This window comes from Porites lutea, chromosome 11, assembly GCF_958299795.1.
Source record: "Porites lutea chromosome 11, jaPorLute2.1, whole genome shotgun sequence".
Taxonomy (NCBI): Eukaryota; Metazoa; Cnidaria; class Anthozoa; order Scleractinia; family Poritidae; genus Porites; species Porites lutea.
Genome location: NC_133211.1, coordinates 13,605,667 through 13,620,496, shown reverse-complemented (window position 1 = coordinate 13,620,496; position 14,830 = coordinate 13,605,667). Strand labels below are relative to the sequence as shown.

The following is a 14,830-nucleotide window of genomic DNA, read 5'->3' as shown; positions in this document are numbered from 1 at the left end:
CCTAATATAATATTTTCCATGACTAGTCATAGGCCCCTGATGCCGTACATTTTAATATGACATTCTAACTGAAACTATGTTGGTGGCGCCTTACCTTTGAGCCACTAGTTACATATTATTCTATAATTGTCATCTATTTACATTCGTAGAGTGTTTTCAAACCCTTACTTTTCATGTTGTTTTTTTTTATGTAGTGTCTGCTTACGCCAGTTTATTTTCCAAGTAATTTAAAAAACAATTCATCGGCTTCAGCCTTAAAATTCTTAGAATTTTACTATCCTAAAGGCCGATTTAGATGGTACGATTTTTGCTTACGACTATCGTGCGCGACAAGCGTACGTCATGACTTTTGACCATCCACACGCTTAATGTACGTATTTCGATTTGAAACACAAGCGTTTCTGGAATAGTATACACCTTCACCTCGAGGATCAGTTGTTGTTGTTTTTTTGTTGTTGTTGTTTCTCTATTTTTCTCTTCACGAGGAGCACGAAAACATGCCGTTGTCATGGTGGAATGATCCTTTTTTAGCCTTTGTACAGACTTCCCCCCCCCCCCCCCCAGACACAGTCTAATCCTTTTTCGGATCTTCCGTTTTTTGGTGGTTAAGAATCCATATGACCTCCTTATATGATCTGAGACCACAAATCCATCTTTGGATTCTCCCAAAAAAAGCAGCCTTTTAAGACTATTTAAAAAAGAAAAGATGATCGTCTCAAATCCTCTATCGGGGCGGTAGACTATACGGGGCACTCTAGACGCAATGCCCTCGTTGTTTTTGACCAGCGTGAGATGCCATGAGTGGTAAACATGTTGCAGCTGTCTTTTCGCTGAACAGCACAGCGATCGCCGATATTTTTGAGTTACCTGCAAACTTGCTACCTGCAATCGGACCAGTTTTGATACCGGCAAGTGACTGAATTTTACCCTCTGCAGAAGCGATATGAGTTTGAGGTAAGTTATGGAGAAAATGTGTAGGTTAGGAGGCTAAGGCGACGGTGAACTCGACGTGGCACTGTTGGTGCAATGTGACGAGTTTGAATGAAAAGGTGTTGTTCAGTCTTTCCGGACGCGATTGTGCAGTTTTTAATGAAAATGAAAGGAGAAACTTACAAAGAACTGCCTTTTGATATGTGAGGCTTTTTTTTACCGTAACATTTTCACGAAGTCCCCTTGAGTTTCATGCTTACACTGAGGAGAAGTGTAAGCTTTATTTTTAGCGCAAATTAAATTCGAACAATCTGCTTTTTTTTTTATTCCTGGTGCGATTAATGTTACTTTTTATTGCTAAAAAAGAGCTTTTTGCAGATGTATCTGATTAGTATATGACTTTGGTTGTTTTGCGAGTTAATTTGGTTGATGCCCGGTCTAGGGCGATGGACACGAAATCGAGAAGGCACAATACCAAATTTTCATCTATGAGCTTATTTATAGGGCTGTTTAGCTTAAAAATAAAGGATGAATCTCATTTTAAACTTCTATATTTTTGCTTCACTAACACTGTAATACTTGCAAGCAAAAACTTAAACCCAATGCATAAATTATGCTTCTCTTCTAAGCCAATATTTCAAATGTTTATATTTTCACTTACGTTTTCTCACAGACCTTACACTGGAAGTAGACATGCCAAGCTTAAAATTGTTTGTAAAAAAGATGCACAATTTAATGCATTTGCGTATGGTATATGTAAATGTCCTCTTACTAATAAATAAACATATGAACTTTAAATTTTTCGCTTTAAATAGGAAATTGTCGGAGTCTTTTTTTAAAAAAAATTATTCAATAATTTGAACCTTTAATTTGCTTTGCGAGTTTTAAGGAACAGAAAGTTACTGTTATTTAATTACAGTTTAGTGCACTCAGCGAGTGAATTATTGGAATTTACCTGCACGAGTTCACTAACAATGAACGAGAAATTTCAATACCGCCTAGTGGAGTATTGAAAATTTCAAATTCATTGTTAGGGAACGAGTGTAGGTAAATCCTGATAATTTACGAGAAATGAGTGCATTAACATTTTTATTATTCAAATTGAATACAATGCGCAAAGCTGGTAAAACTGTTGATAACGCACAAAAACACCTCAACTAGCATGAATGAAAAGTTTAAAATTCGCAAACTTACCTTTCAAAACAGATATTCCCCAAGCAGTTGCTTTCTTGGTGTTTTTAGGAATTGCATCGTCAATAAGAGAACCAATGTCAACATCTGACAAATCATCAAACTTTGAGTCAACCAAAACCATGGTGTAATGTGTTGTTTTTAAAAATTATCCATACCTTCCACATGGAAGGGATTTTTCCTTAGACTTCCCCACCCCTCCGGAAATTCCAGTCAAGCTTCATACATTTACTTAGATTTTTGGGCTTCTGAGAACCCCCCACCCCCAAGGACTTTCCAATCTCTTCCATGGGAGGAGTATGGATATTTTCTGGAACTACACAATGACAGTGGTGTGTTGAATTTACACCATGATAATCACGTCAAGGTGGTTGTTTTGTCACAACCCAGTATCACGTAGTACAAATCAGCCAATCAGAAAACTGGAATTCATACAGTGTATGAAAGTTGAATAATGATAGTATTTAAAACACCAAAATTGACCCTGTCAAGTTCTATAAGTATGGAACGACAACGATTTTTGGGATTTCCAGTTAGATCAAATTGCATAAGTGACAACCCTTGGTGCACGACAAAGTGGTCGCTTACACAATACGAGAGGTGGTCGTCTACAAGAAAATCAAGAAAATAAGCTCAAACTGAACTGATTAACATACATTTGTAATATAAAGTTGATACCTTAAAAGCTAAAAGTTCGGCAAATAGGCAAATGGCAATAATGTTTCACATCAAATAGAGCTGGGAACTGTCGAAACTTTGTACATTACATTTTGCATCAATGTTACAACCCAATTTTTTACCCACGGATTGTATTACAGCTATCATTTTTGTAAGTCAATTGCTATAATCTGTCAGCAGGCTTGGTCAGTGCTATCAAAAACTGAACTTTTGTGAAATATATTCAAGCAATAGTTTTGTTACAGTCATACTTGATCATGCCAGGTGGTCGCTTACAGGAAACAGAAAAACAAAAAAGTATGTCAAGTTTCTGGTTTAAAAAGTAGTTTCGGTCACTAAGAAATTTAAGTAGTAGTCGCTTACGAGATAGTTTTTGAAACAGTCTTTGACCGAGAAACAAAAGGGTTATTATTTTATAAAGTGGTCACTTATTGGAGGTGGTCGCTTACGTGAGAGAGTTGGCTGTAGTCGTATTATACTGTCATGCTATATTTTGGAGGCAGAGAGATTGGGGGAGAGGGGCCTCATGGAAATGTCCCAGTTAAAAATAATGCAAATTGTCTCTGTTTCAAAAGGCTTAGTATATATATCTCTGTCCCATTCCACTGGTTAGAATTAGCAGTAGCTACATACTCAACCCAGAAAAAAAGTGTAATCATGATCTATATGTCTCAAAATGTTAAAACACTGCATCGCACAGTCAGCAGCCTAAGGAACCTCACTATGTGGGTCTTGTTATTCATGAATTAGGGCTAGGAGACAAAGGAAAAATGAGAATCAACCTAGGTTGAAAGATTTTAACCTGAGTCTAATTTTGACCTGTAACATAATTATATAATACTGTTGAATCTGTGAGTGGGCAGGATAAAGTGAATCGTGTGTTTGGATTGGCGAACAGGGTGGGCCATAACAACACATAAAAAGGACTTGGCTAATATCTAGCCATCTTGACCAACAAAAAGTGGTCAATAACAAGCAAGGACATGTAACCCTGCTTCAGCATAATTTCCAGTTAATTCTTTCATGCAGGGGGTCGTGTAGACCATCTGAGGGGTCACCCAGACCAGGTGCTAATTTTTTCATCATATTATTTTCACTTATTAACATTATTTTGTATTTTATCTGTCGGGTCAGGAAGCCTTCTTTATCGGGTCATTGACCCAAGACCCATCCCTCATCTCAAAACCCGCTGCTATTGTTTGCTTCTGTTAGGGTCAACAAGCTAAAATACATGACTCATAAAAAAGAAAATAACACATGTAAATAATAATAATATTGTACATATACCCATGTGGAATTTTACCTCTTTAAACACTGTATCAAATGAAGGCATTTGTATTGAATGATTACCTAATAAACAAGGCCGCCTTGATCATAATTTACTGGGTAAATTCATCTTGTTAACTACAATCATATTAAAGATAGCTGTACCGTTATAACTGCCACAATTACATGCACTATAGTTTAAAATGTGTTTTTATTCATAGGAAGTGGGGAGTTAATTTTGTTTCCATTTTTAGTTTCATTTGATATCAAGAATATTTTCAAAAACATTAAGTTGACTGCATGCATATTGAAATTTTCACCAAGTTTGTTATTTGTGTTTAAAGCTCACTAATATTGTTACCTATTGGTTTTAGAGTTCATGTGTGCACATGGAATGTCAAAGTCACACAGCCCCCAGATCAAGACTTCAGACCTTTGTTGCATCTTGACAATGATCAAGAACTCCCTGACATTGTTGCTGTAGGGTAGGTTCTTAGACCCATGTACTTAATCACATATGTCTTGATTGCTGGCAACTGTTATCTTGACAATTAAAGGGGCTATAGTCACGAGGATATTGCTGTTGTGAAATCAGCAAAGAAGGAACAATATTATTATTGGATGAGGTTGAGCAAAGTGTCATGATTTGTCTGTGGCAAGCAAATAATTGATCTGCAAGACAATGACAAATCATGATATTTTGCAATAACCGAGTTCAATAATTGTTTTATGATTCGATCACCGAGTTTGTTTTTTTAATGAATATTCTCGGGAAGCGAAGCGATCTGCCATTTTACGCAAGAGCGATCGCAAGAAGGAGAAAAGCACGGTTTCCATTACACATGTGCACAATATTGTTTGTAGCCAAACACAGTTGGACAGCATTGCACATGAGCAGACCATTATTTGTAGGCAGTTATTTGCAGGTCACATGGTGGGCTCTCAGCCAATGAAAAGAAAGAAAAATTTGCTTTGAATAAAATAAGTCAATATACACATTCATAATGGTAGCACTCAACTGAAATTATGTGAAATAATTATTATTTCACATAATTTCAGTTGAGTGCTACCATTATGAATGTGTATATTGACTTATTTTATTTTTTTCCTTTTTATCTTATATATTATTTATATGAAGTTAATTTGTTAGTTTATTTAATCTTTAAGTCTACAGGAAGTTGATGCCAAACCACAGTCATTGTTAATTGAATATATAAAGGAAAACTCATGGGTGAAAATCCTACAGGCATATCTTGGAGCATATGGGCTAGTCAAGGTACAGTGTATCACTTGGTACATTAAGTGGCCTAAAGTTAAACGCCATTTTCCACTATGACAGAGTTAAATTTGATACTTGAATTCTAATGATGACATTATTATCAATGTCTGAAAAGTGAGTGGTAGTTTTCTTACTTTTTTCTCTCACTGAAAACAGTACAAGTTTACTGCGCATTACAATAAAATATTTGATTATAAAGCAAATATTAATCAGTATTAAATCAAGGAAAACTAACTGTCCTGGCCCCTTCCAAAAAAAAAACCGGAAAAGCCCAGAGAGCCACGAAAAGATCAGAGCTCCTGGCTTTCTTGGCCTTTCCAGGCTTTTTTGCATATAAGAAAAAGCCTGGAAAGCGTGGAAAATGTTCTCTTGGCTTTCCAGGCTTTTCCAGAGCCCAGCCACTCCTGGCTTTTCCCGGCTTTTTCCTGGCTTTTCTGCATGTACAAAAAAGCCCGGATAGCCAGGAATTTTACCCCAGAATTCCCGCAAATTCCAGGCTCCTTTTTGCAGGTGGATAAATAGCCCATTCATTATTTCTCACCATGTCCTGCACAAAAAAGATATTCAACTAGGAAAAATGATTTTTATACATGACAGCATCTAACATATGTTTGATTGCAGTTGAAGTCAATCCGAATGCTGGGGATGGTACATTTGGTAGCCGTTCACACAAGACATCTGCCTTATGTTCGTGACATTCGGCCTGGTTACTGCAAAACAGCTCTACTTGGACTGTTGGTAAACAATGAAGTTCAGTTGTTTTAAAAATGCTGCAATTAAGTCAACTGAGTTCCTTTCTTATCCATTTTTTTTAGTACTGGTAGGGTGCAAAGAAAATCATTTTTACAGCTTGCCATTCGGGCAAGCTGAAGCTAGCATTTACACATGTCATTTCAGCCAGCCCCAAAAACTTTTTGTTCTTCTGTTATTCAAATTCCTCATAAAACATCAGTTGCCCGTCAGGCAAGTTAAAAACAGAATTCACTAGCCCGATAGCACAATCCACTAGCCCCGGGCTATCGGACAGTACTTTCTTTGCATGCTGACTGGTTCTTGTAACTACAAGTCAAGACAGAACTCATGTCATTCTAAACATAATAATGTCTTCAAAACACATGTTTTATAGCCTAGTAGACTGAAATATTTTTTTAAAGCATGCAACATTGCACAGTCAAATGGTCTCCATTTGCCTCAAAAATCATTATATAACAGTAATAGAACACACAAGTTCTCTAATGCATCAAAAACCACATGATGTCACAAACCCATTAGAATCTCGGCCACACTTTATCAGGGTTCTCCCAAAGCTCCAGCAAGCAATCTAGTGGGTAGAGTTGTGCCAGCTATTCACAGAATACAATTTCGTTAAATGGCATAAGACATCTGTGGTTTCTCAACCCTTTATTGGATAAACTTAAGCAATATAATATAAAGTAAATCAAATGAGGGTTAATAAAGATGCCACTCTTATTGCTTACCGTCTTTTCCTGGTCACTCAAAATTTACTGAATTGCGTTCTTCAGGGCCCTCTAATTTTAATTTTTTCTTTAGGAAGCCCTCTTGAGCGCCCTTACGTCTAATCTATTTTCACCTACCAGCATGCAAAGAAAGTACTGTCCAATAGCCTGGAGCTAGAGGATTTTGCTATCGGGCTAGTCACTTTTGTTCTTAGTTTGCCCGATGGGCAAGTGAAGTCTTTTGGGAATTCAAATTACAGAAGGACTGTGTATTCAAACCGGCCCATCAAAAAGCTTTTAAGGCTAGTTAAAGTGATGTTTGGGCTAGTACATGCTAGCTACAGCTAGCCCGAATGGCAAGCTGTAAAACTGACTTTCTTTGCGCCCTGCCTACTTAAAAATTTCCCCCTTCTTCTCCTGAATTTCTGGACAACCCTTTCTTATTAATCTGTGATTACCAGTTATGTAGCTAGTTTTGAACAGGTGAAGCCATTAATGTTATTTTAGCATACACTGTTAAGTCCTCTTAATGTATTTTTGTCACATTGTTTCCTTTGTACAAGTAGGGCACCAAAGGAGCAGTATCATTACGTTTTACTCTTTATGGACAAAGCTTCTGCTTCATAAACAGTCACTTCTCTGCTCATGCTGAATATGAAGAACAAAGGAATCTGGTAGTACATCCAGTATGTTTTTTTTCTGCACTAGTAGAGTCAAATGCACAGCTTACAAAGTTGTTAAGTTGCAAAATAATTGATGCAATCTTGACTTGGCTGGGTTTATGCCATAAATGGTGAACATTAAAATTTTGCTTGCCTCAAAAAGCCATTTTTTTTTTTTTACAAAAAAAGGAAACTACCTAAACTCAGCCATGCATTAACCATGATAATGACGATTTTTATAAACAATAAATAGATAATTATTTATTTATTATTATAAACAATTACTTAATAAATGAATTATTTATTTTTATAAACAATAAATAAATAAATATTTTTTTATTTATCATTATTATTTTCAATAGAAGTTTATGCAAGACTAATAATATTTTAACTAGCATACACGTAAGTTCTGAAAAATTTTTAAAAAAGTGATGACAAGGAGTTACATGTGCTTTCAATATTGATTATCTGAAAAGTTTCACTTAAAATGCCAAATAAAGTAAAAGTAAACAGCTGTCAATAAGTTTAGTAATCTCTCATTAATGTAAATTAAAAACAGTTCAGTCCACTGCAAAACAGCATATAAAACTGTTATCTTACTGAAATTCAAAAGTAATTCATTTTAATTTTATTTATTGCTTGACTGCACCTTGGTTAGTAACCCGCACAGGCCCACTTCATCCTGTCTTTGGTGGTTGGTTTATGGAGTGTGTGTATTTTTCGTTTTCTCTTTGTGTAGGAATATGATACCGTCAGTCAGCACTTGTCATTTGTTAATTGTACACCACAGAAAGCCATGGAACACAGGTACAATCCTTGAGACTCTAAATTAAAATGCTTTTTCAGAGTCTTACGTATAGGTTAGAGTTTAGTTGTCCTATTTACCGTTGTTTTTCCTTTCACTTCAATTAGCCATCAATGCATTAGTTTTTATAAACTGAAGTTTTTTGTTTAGTTGATTCAATTTTTGTCCCGCAAAGGTCATGTCTTAACTACACTAGCCACTGATTACAGAAAGCTATTACAAGTAAACAAGGGAGAATGCAAATGGTGAATAATATTTGTAAACTAAAATGGTATTAGTATGAATTCTGATGCAAATGAAGAAAATAACCACCAAACCTCATACAGTGTATTTCTTTCATTCTTAGGCCCAAAATAAAAGAAAAGTCATCGTATTAACCACCTAATAATTTCGCTTGAGCAGGACCATACTAGTGAATAAAACTGGTCCTGGTTCGTTTATAACCTCAGTTCGATAGTCCCCTGTAAAGTAACTAAGATGCAATCATTCTATGTATTTCTGGGCAACTCAATCTCTATTCATTAACCCTCTCCCCTCTACCCTGCGAGCAGAGGTTTCTCTTTTACATGGCTTTTAACATTTGGCGTGTTTGTCAGTTAGTTGGTGTTTCGACAGACAAGCTATGTGAAAGACTTTGTAAACACTAAAAGCCATGCAGAGAGAAACCTCTGCTCGTACGGTATCTCCCCTCTCCCCTCTCCCTTCCTCCCCAAAAAACTACTGGTAATCTCCCTCCTCTCCCCCCCCCCCCACCCAAAAAAAAAAAAAAAAACTAATTTTACTTGGAGAAGGTGACACTTGGGAGTTCATTCAACTGGTTCCATATTAAACTGGAATTTGAAGACGCTGGTTTTTGAGGAGAAGGAAAAACTGGAATACCCGGATAAAAACCTCTTGAAGCAAAGGAAAGAACCAATAGCGAACTCAACCCACATATGGCATCAACCCTGGCACTCAAACCCAGTCTAAATTGGTGGGAAGTGAGTGCCCTGTGTCATCCCTTGAAGCAACCCCTTCACTATTTCAATAAGATAAACTGTATTTTTGTTTTTGTCTTCCTTTTACAGCTATGTTTTTTGGTTGGGTGACTTTAACTACAGAATAAATGAAACCATTGAAAATATTAAGGGTCTCTGTGGAAAACAAGAATACTCAGCATTATGGCCGCATGATCAGGTATTCAAATATATTCTGTACATCTACATAGTGATGTACAGTGTACCACTACTATATTGTAAGTCATCAATAGTGATCAAAGAAGTTGATCATCAGTCAAGAATTATTGTTAGGACCTGTCTTTGAGTAGTCTCTCTTTTTTTCTTTCAAAGACAGCCAAGCGAATGAAACCTGCGTAGAAAATTTATGAGGAGTTCCACACCCACGATAATTTAATAATTAATTAAATAATTAATTTGAAGATCCACATTTTAACAGCAGGACTGATTAGTGTTTCTCTAAAGTGTAGCCTGTTCCATGCTCTTAGTTACTCTTCAGAGAGCAAAAAAAGCACGTACACAAAAATATGGATAAGGACCGAAGAAACTTAGATATTATTACTTTTGAATTATTTAATTTATTTTTTCGCACAAACCTTTCTCGTTGCTCGTCAGGTCTGACTGAGTTCTTGAAACAGGCTATCTGTAGTGTTAGTGACAGTTTGAAGTAAAGACTTATTTTTGTCTGTTCTGCTGAAAAGCTGTTACAGAGTCAGAAGGAGGGCAAATGCTTTGTAAACTTTCATGAAGGTGATCTCAAGTTTCCTCCAACATACAAGTACAACCCTGGAACAAATGAATGGGACACAGACAGGTAACTTATAAGTAATGTTACCTTCCGGTAATCAGACACAGGACCCTTGCATATGAGTTATTATCGTAATCCTGTTATGTAGTGGTAACAACTTAAAATGATATTGTAAGTTTCGTTTGCCTTGCAATATCGGCATCTGGGGGTATTAATTCAGATTTTTCTTCATGGGCTGGGAGGAATGAGTAGTTCCGAAGGTTAACGGTCATCTCGCCACCAAGGAAATCACTGCCAAAAAGTCTACTCGTCACCACTTACTTACCTAGGATTTTTACTTCTTCGTCAAGCTCAAATACAAATCTGTCGACCGTAATTGACGGTCCTTACGATTAAGACTACGGCTCATCTGCATCGCTTGAAAGGTGCCAGTTGTTAAAATCCAATAGCCATTCTTATGAAATTAAAGTAACTTTGTCTCTTGACCCTTACCTCATTGTTAAATTTGTGTGAAGGAATTTGCTTTTGGGGACTTGTCCTTTTGCTAAGTGCTAAGATGCATGATTTCTTGGTGGCGAGATGGTTTGGTGGCGCATTAAACTCTCTAAAATCTCAGGAAAATACTTAATTCAACAAAATGAAAATTGTAAAAGGTGTTAATCTTTAACGTTAAAGAGGTTTGAACTCTTTTACCATAAGATAAAAATCTATTATGGTTTCCTCTCCAGTGGGAAGTATCGCAAGCCAGCCTGGACAGACAGAGTCCTGTGGCAGGTCACTGAAGAAAGAAAAAACACAGTTCAAATGGAATCGTACACGTCACAGCAGTCATATCTCGCAAGTGATCACAGGCCTGTTGGTGCTACTCTCGTAGTCGACTTAAATGTAGGCCACCTTTCTGTACTATTGAGGTTCTTGTCACTTTCTAAAGTGGTTTTGCTTTTCTTTCATCATTTTACTGGTTTTTAAATTCATACAAAGTGAACGCACTGTTGAAAACTGTCAGAAATCTTTCGCACTTGCCTTACATCTTAAATCTATACTTTTTTGCAAAAGATTGTTACAGCGTGTAATTGTTTTTTTAAATAGGACTCGATTTCATCAATGGAGGACCCGATCTCATGGAAGTTAGATCTTATGAGTCTACCTTGGTATGGAAATGAGGTTAGTCATTGTTAATTGTTTCGCTCGACCAATAAAAGCAGACGTCGTTAATGCAAGGAACCGATCACGTCAAAGTGTAGTGAGCGTCTAGCGTTGTGCAGCGCGGGAAAAACGCCAACCTTTTCCCCAGGGTCCTCTTTCTCCCTCCCTCAAAGAAGACATAAGAGCCACGGAGTTTGGGGGAAATGCTTAATAGTGTGCTGCAAGTCAGTGGTTTGGGTTTTACATGTGACGGAGCACAAGATAGTTTTGTTTATCACGAAGCGTGGCAATTAAAGACCAAGGAGATGCGAAATATTTTAGGACACTTTTAAATCGATATAAACAGCAACTTTATGAAAGTTGCCATGACATCGTCATGACACATTTTGTAGATCACAGAGAATGTGCTCTCACAGTATTTTAGTATCGCATTGAGGTTATATTCTCGTTGTGTGCAGAGTCCCTGTTATTTGTCTCGTAGGATGGTTTGAGTGTTTATGTAGTGAAGAATTACAAGACATACAGCTGGGATTGGATTGGCCTTTACCGGGTTTGTGTTTTTTTTTCTGCTTTTGTCGTTATTGACTTGCGTTTTATTGCTGCCATGTTAAATATTCCTTTATTTCTTTGCCTCCTATCTGACACTTCTCATTCTCGAGTAAAGTAAACTCCGCAAAATCTTGCCAGCGAAAACAGCTTGCCCACACGACATGACTGGAAAGCGACTACCTTCTTTCCAAACTTTTTGAAGCCTACGCGTTGACAGAAAGTTGTTTCGGGGTTTAAATGTAGGAAGCAGGGCTTGAAAAGTGTCCAGTCCGGTCGTCTGGCACAAGTGGATTTTCTTGCAGTGCAAGTAACTTTTAAAGCTTACTTACCCAACGGGCAAGGGTCAAGGCAAGTCATCCTCTAACAAAATCATTAACTAAGGCGAGCAAGAAGTGGCCCCAGGCAAGCAAGAGAGCTGCTTGCCCAAAAGACAAGTTGGAATTCAAGTTTTTTCGAGCCCCGAGGACCTGGTTTAATTTGAAATTAGTAGAAAAAGAGACTACTCCTCCAAGGTCAGGGCAGTCGCTAAAATTTCAAGTTGCCGGCTATATGCAGTTAGTAGGAGGGTAATTGTACAGCTAGGAAGTTCTTTTGGTTCTATTTTCTTTTTGATTCCTAATGACAGTAGCTGGGCTCACTGCAAGGTGCAACTGAAGACAATTAAGGCAAATGAGAATACCAGAATTACATTACGTTTTAAAGTAACTCAAATTGTCCTCTTTGAAACACGCAGGTTGGCTTTCAGCACGTCTTTGACTATGAGATGTACGAGTGGGCTGTGGGAGACGGGGACGAGTATGGCGAGAATGGTTGTGCTGTGCTATTCGATTGCCTCCCGGAAGAAGCTGGTCATTATGTCATGTGTTATTACAGCTATAAACTGGATTGTATTATCTCCGTAAGCGACCCATTCGAGGTAAGAATAGTGTGTTGATAGGGAGCTCTAGCAACGATGAAGGCGAAGGCAACGAGAACGTCAAAAAAGCTATAGGTGTAAATTAAATTTGCAAAGCAACAGCTTTGCACGTACATCACGCTTTTTTGTACATTCTTTTCCGTCACTGTACGACTACGACATGAAAATGCTTAATTTCACGTTTTATGGACGACGTAAACAAGCGACGACGATATTTTCTTCCTTTTTCTGAACTTGAGTATGGTTCTTAGGAGTTCTGCCTTAGAAGAGTTCGGCTCCATTTGACAAAGTGAATGAGTTGGAATAATCGCACTAGAGATTGGAAGAACGCAAATCCACTTTTTAAGCGACGTTTTCGCCGCCGTCGCCCTTGTGGTATCTTAAACTCCCCAGTGATGAGTGGGTCTTGGAGGTTGACCACTGTAAAACTGGAGAAATTTGTAAACTCAAGAAACGCATTTTGTTTTGGACTAACTCTTCAACTAACATCTCTAACAGATTCTTCCACCGCGAGATGAAGACAAAGACCCAGTGGAAGTTCAAGTTGAACAGCCCACAGAGGATGTGTGAACAGTATCAAAGCAAATAAACAATATCATTAACTTTTGAAATCCCCGTTAAAGCAAACAATTGAGCCACCCTCCAAACCACATGAAACTTACTATTTACAGTCAACTCTCTCACTCTCATCGGCGACCATAACAAAGCCACTTACATTTTATAGTTGGTCCTTGTTGTTCTTTAGTCGTCGCTTTTCTGTGACCCTCTCTGTAAGGTGGATTACTCTCTAAAACGGACTCTTAGTGCCCAAGCGGCGTCCGTCTTAGGCTACGTACAAACGGACGCAACATTGCTGACCAACAACCCCAACAATGTTGGATGTTACATGTTGCATCTGCGTGCACACCCTGTTGCGTGTTGTTGGAAGTTGTCGTGCAAACTTTGATACCGGTCAAACTTTTAGCCCCGTCCAAACGGACGCAACATTGTTGGGCAACAATGCACGTACGTACCTTTGCTGCAGTCCTTTCTATCTCTTCTAATCGCCATATTCACCATTTGCACATCTCCTATAATACACCTTGTTTGCCACCCAAACCTTTGCATAACCTTTGTTATTGATTCCTCCTGGATATTATAGTGCTCCCAAGAGAAATAAAAGACAATGCTTATGCAAAATTTTACCGGGCAAACAAGGTATATTATGGGAGATGTGCAAATGGCCAATTGAAGCGCACGTGTTACCATCTTGACCAAATGTCACGTCCCCTCCCCTCCATATCTCCATACAGCCACCCTTCCTCCCGCAGTGGCTGCCATGTACCACCGCCCGCTATCGTTTCAGGTGCAATTGTTTGTTTTTTGTTTTATTTTGTTTTGTTTTTTTTTTTTAATTCAATTTGGGGCTTTTAAAAAGTTTTCTGGAGCTATCATCAAGCATTGTTTTTATCTTTTCTGTTTGACTAGCAGAACTGGACTTTTGTTGTAAATACATGCACTCTAAATTTAAAGAAGCTATGAACAGAAAAAGGTGCCAAATTAAAAGTATATTGTTGTATAACAGCTCAATTGGGGGAAATATTAAGGTTGAAACATAGATACTACCGCGTGGGTATTGACTGTGCTCATTGCGCAATGCTTAAGAGTTGATTTTTCGAAGTATACGCACGAGGCATTAGGTCGTTAGTGTCTATACAATGAAAAATCAAGTGGGATATTCTCGCTATGTCATGAGGAAGCACTAATTAACTCTGAATTATCCCGGCGAGAAATACACTTTTAGAGCGGTATATCATTTGTAGCGTACACTTCTCTTTCGTTCAGTTTCGATTTACAGCCTCAGGAACCACCGCTGAACATAACCCATGGGATACCGCAGAATACCCATATTTATGGCATGCGATAAATACTGCTACTTTTTTTCTTAGTGTTCAAGCACTAGTGGCTGGTAGGTAGATATTTTTCTTTACGTTTGTGTTTAGCAAGATTGTAGCCTGGCCGTGTAAATAAAGTGTACATATTAAGAGAGAAGGTGACATCTTTATCGAGTTGTAGTCGAACTTCACTTCTTGAAAAAGCCAATTGAGGAAAACTACCACCTCCTTTACATAGTGTACATTTTGCGAACATAATCCTTTAGCCGTAAGAGAATCAGCATTTAATTTCTCGTTAAAATATCACTGCTTCATCGAACATAAAGCCGGTTAT

The 14,830-nt window shown here is 37.7% G+C and overlaps 1 protein-coding gene across 2 annotated transcripts; it reads left to right on the top strand.

Annotated features, from left to right (window-relative positions):
* Positions 1-792: 792 nt before the first annotated feature.
* LOC140951599 (phosphatidylinositol 4,5-bisphosphate 5-phosphatase A-like) lies at positions 793-13,633 on the top strand. 2 transcript variants are annotated; one of them, XM_073400887.1, is made up of 13 exons: positions 793-954; positions 4,440-4,550; positions 5,233-5,341; positions 5,966-6,082; positions 7,368-7,475; positions 8,203-8,270; positions 9,336-9,444; positions 9,965-10,077; positions 10,740-10,896; positions 11,101-11,175; positions 11,639-11,707; positions 12,440-12,622; positions 13,121-13,633. In XM_073400887.1, exons 1-13 carry the CDS (start codon positions 944-946, stop codon positions 13,190-13,192), a joined length of 1,302 nt encoding a protein of 433 aa, XP_073256988.1. In that variant the 5' UTR covers positions 793-943; the 3' UTR covers positions 13,193-13,633. The 2 variants fall into 2 exon arrangements, with proteins under 2 accessions (XP_073256988.1, XP_073256987.1); XM_073400886.1 differs by having other exon boundaries at positions 7,368-7,487.
* The last annotated feature ends 1,197 nt before the right edge of the window (positions 13,634-14,830 follow it).

Excerpts from the sequence above, each read along its gene's own strand:
- LOC140951599 (XM_073400886.1), top strand. Across the intron at positions 4,551-5,232 it reads CCTGACATTGTTGCTGTAGG|TCTACAGGAAGTTGATGCCA; the intron begins GTAGGTTCTTAG and ends TTAATCTTTAAG. Across the intron at positions 9,445-9,964 it reads CATTATGGCCGCATGATCAG|CTGTTACAGAGTCAGAAGGA; the intron begins GTATTCAAATAT and ends TCTGCTGAAAAG.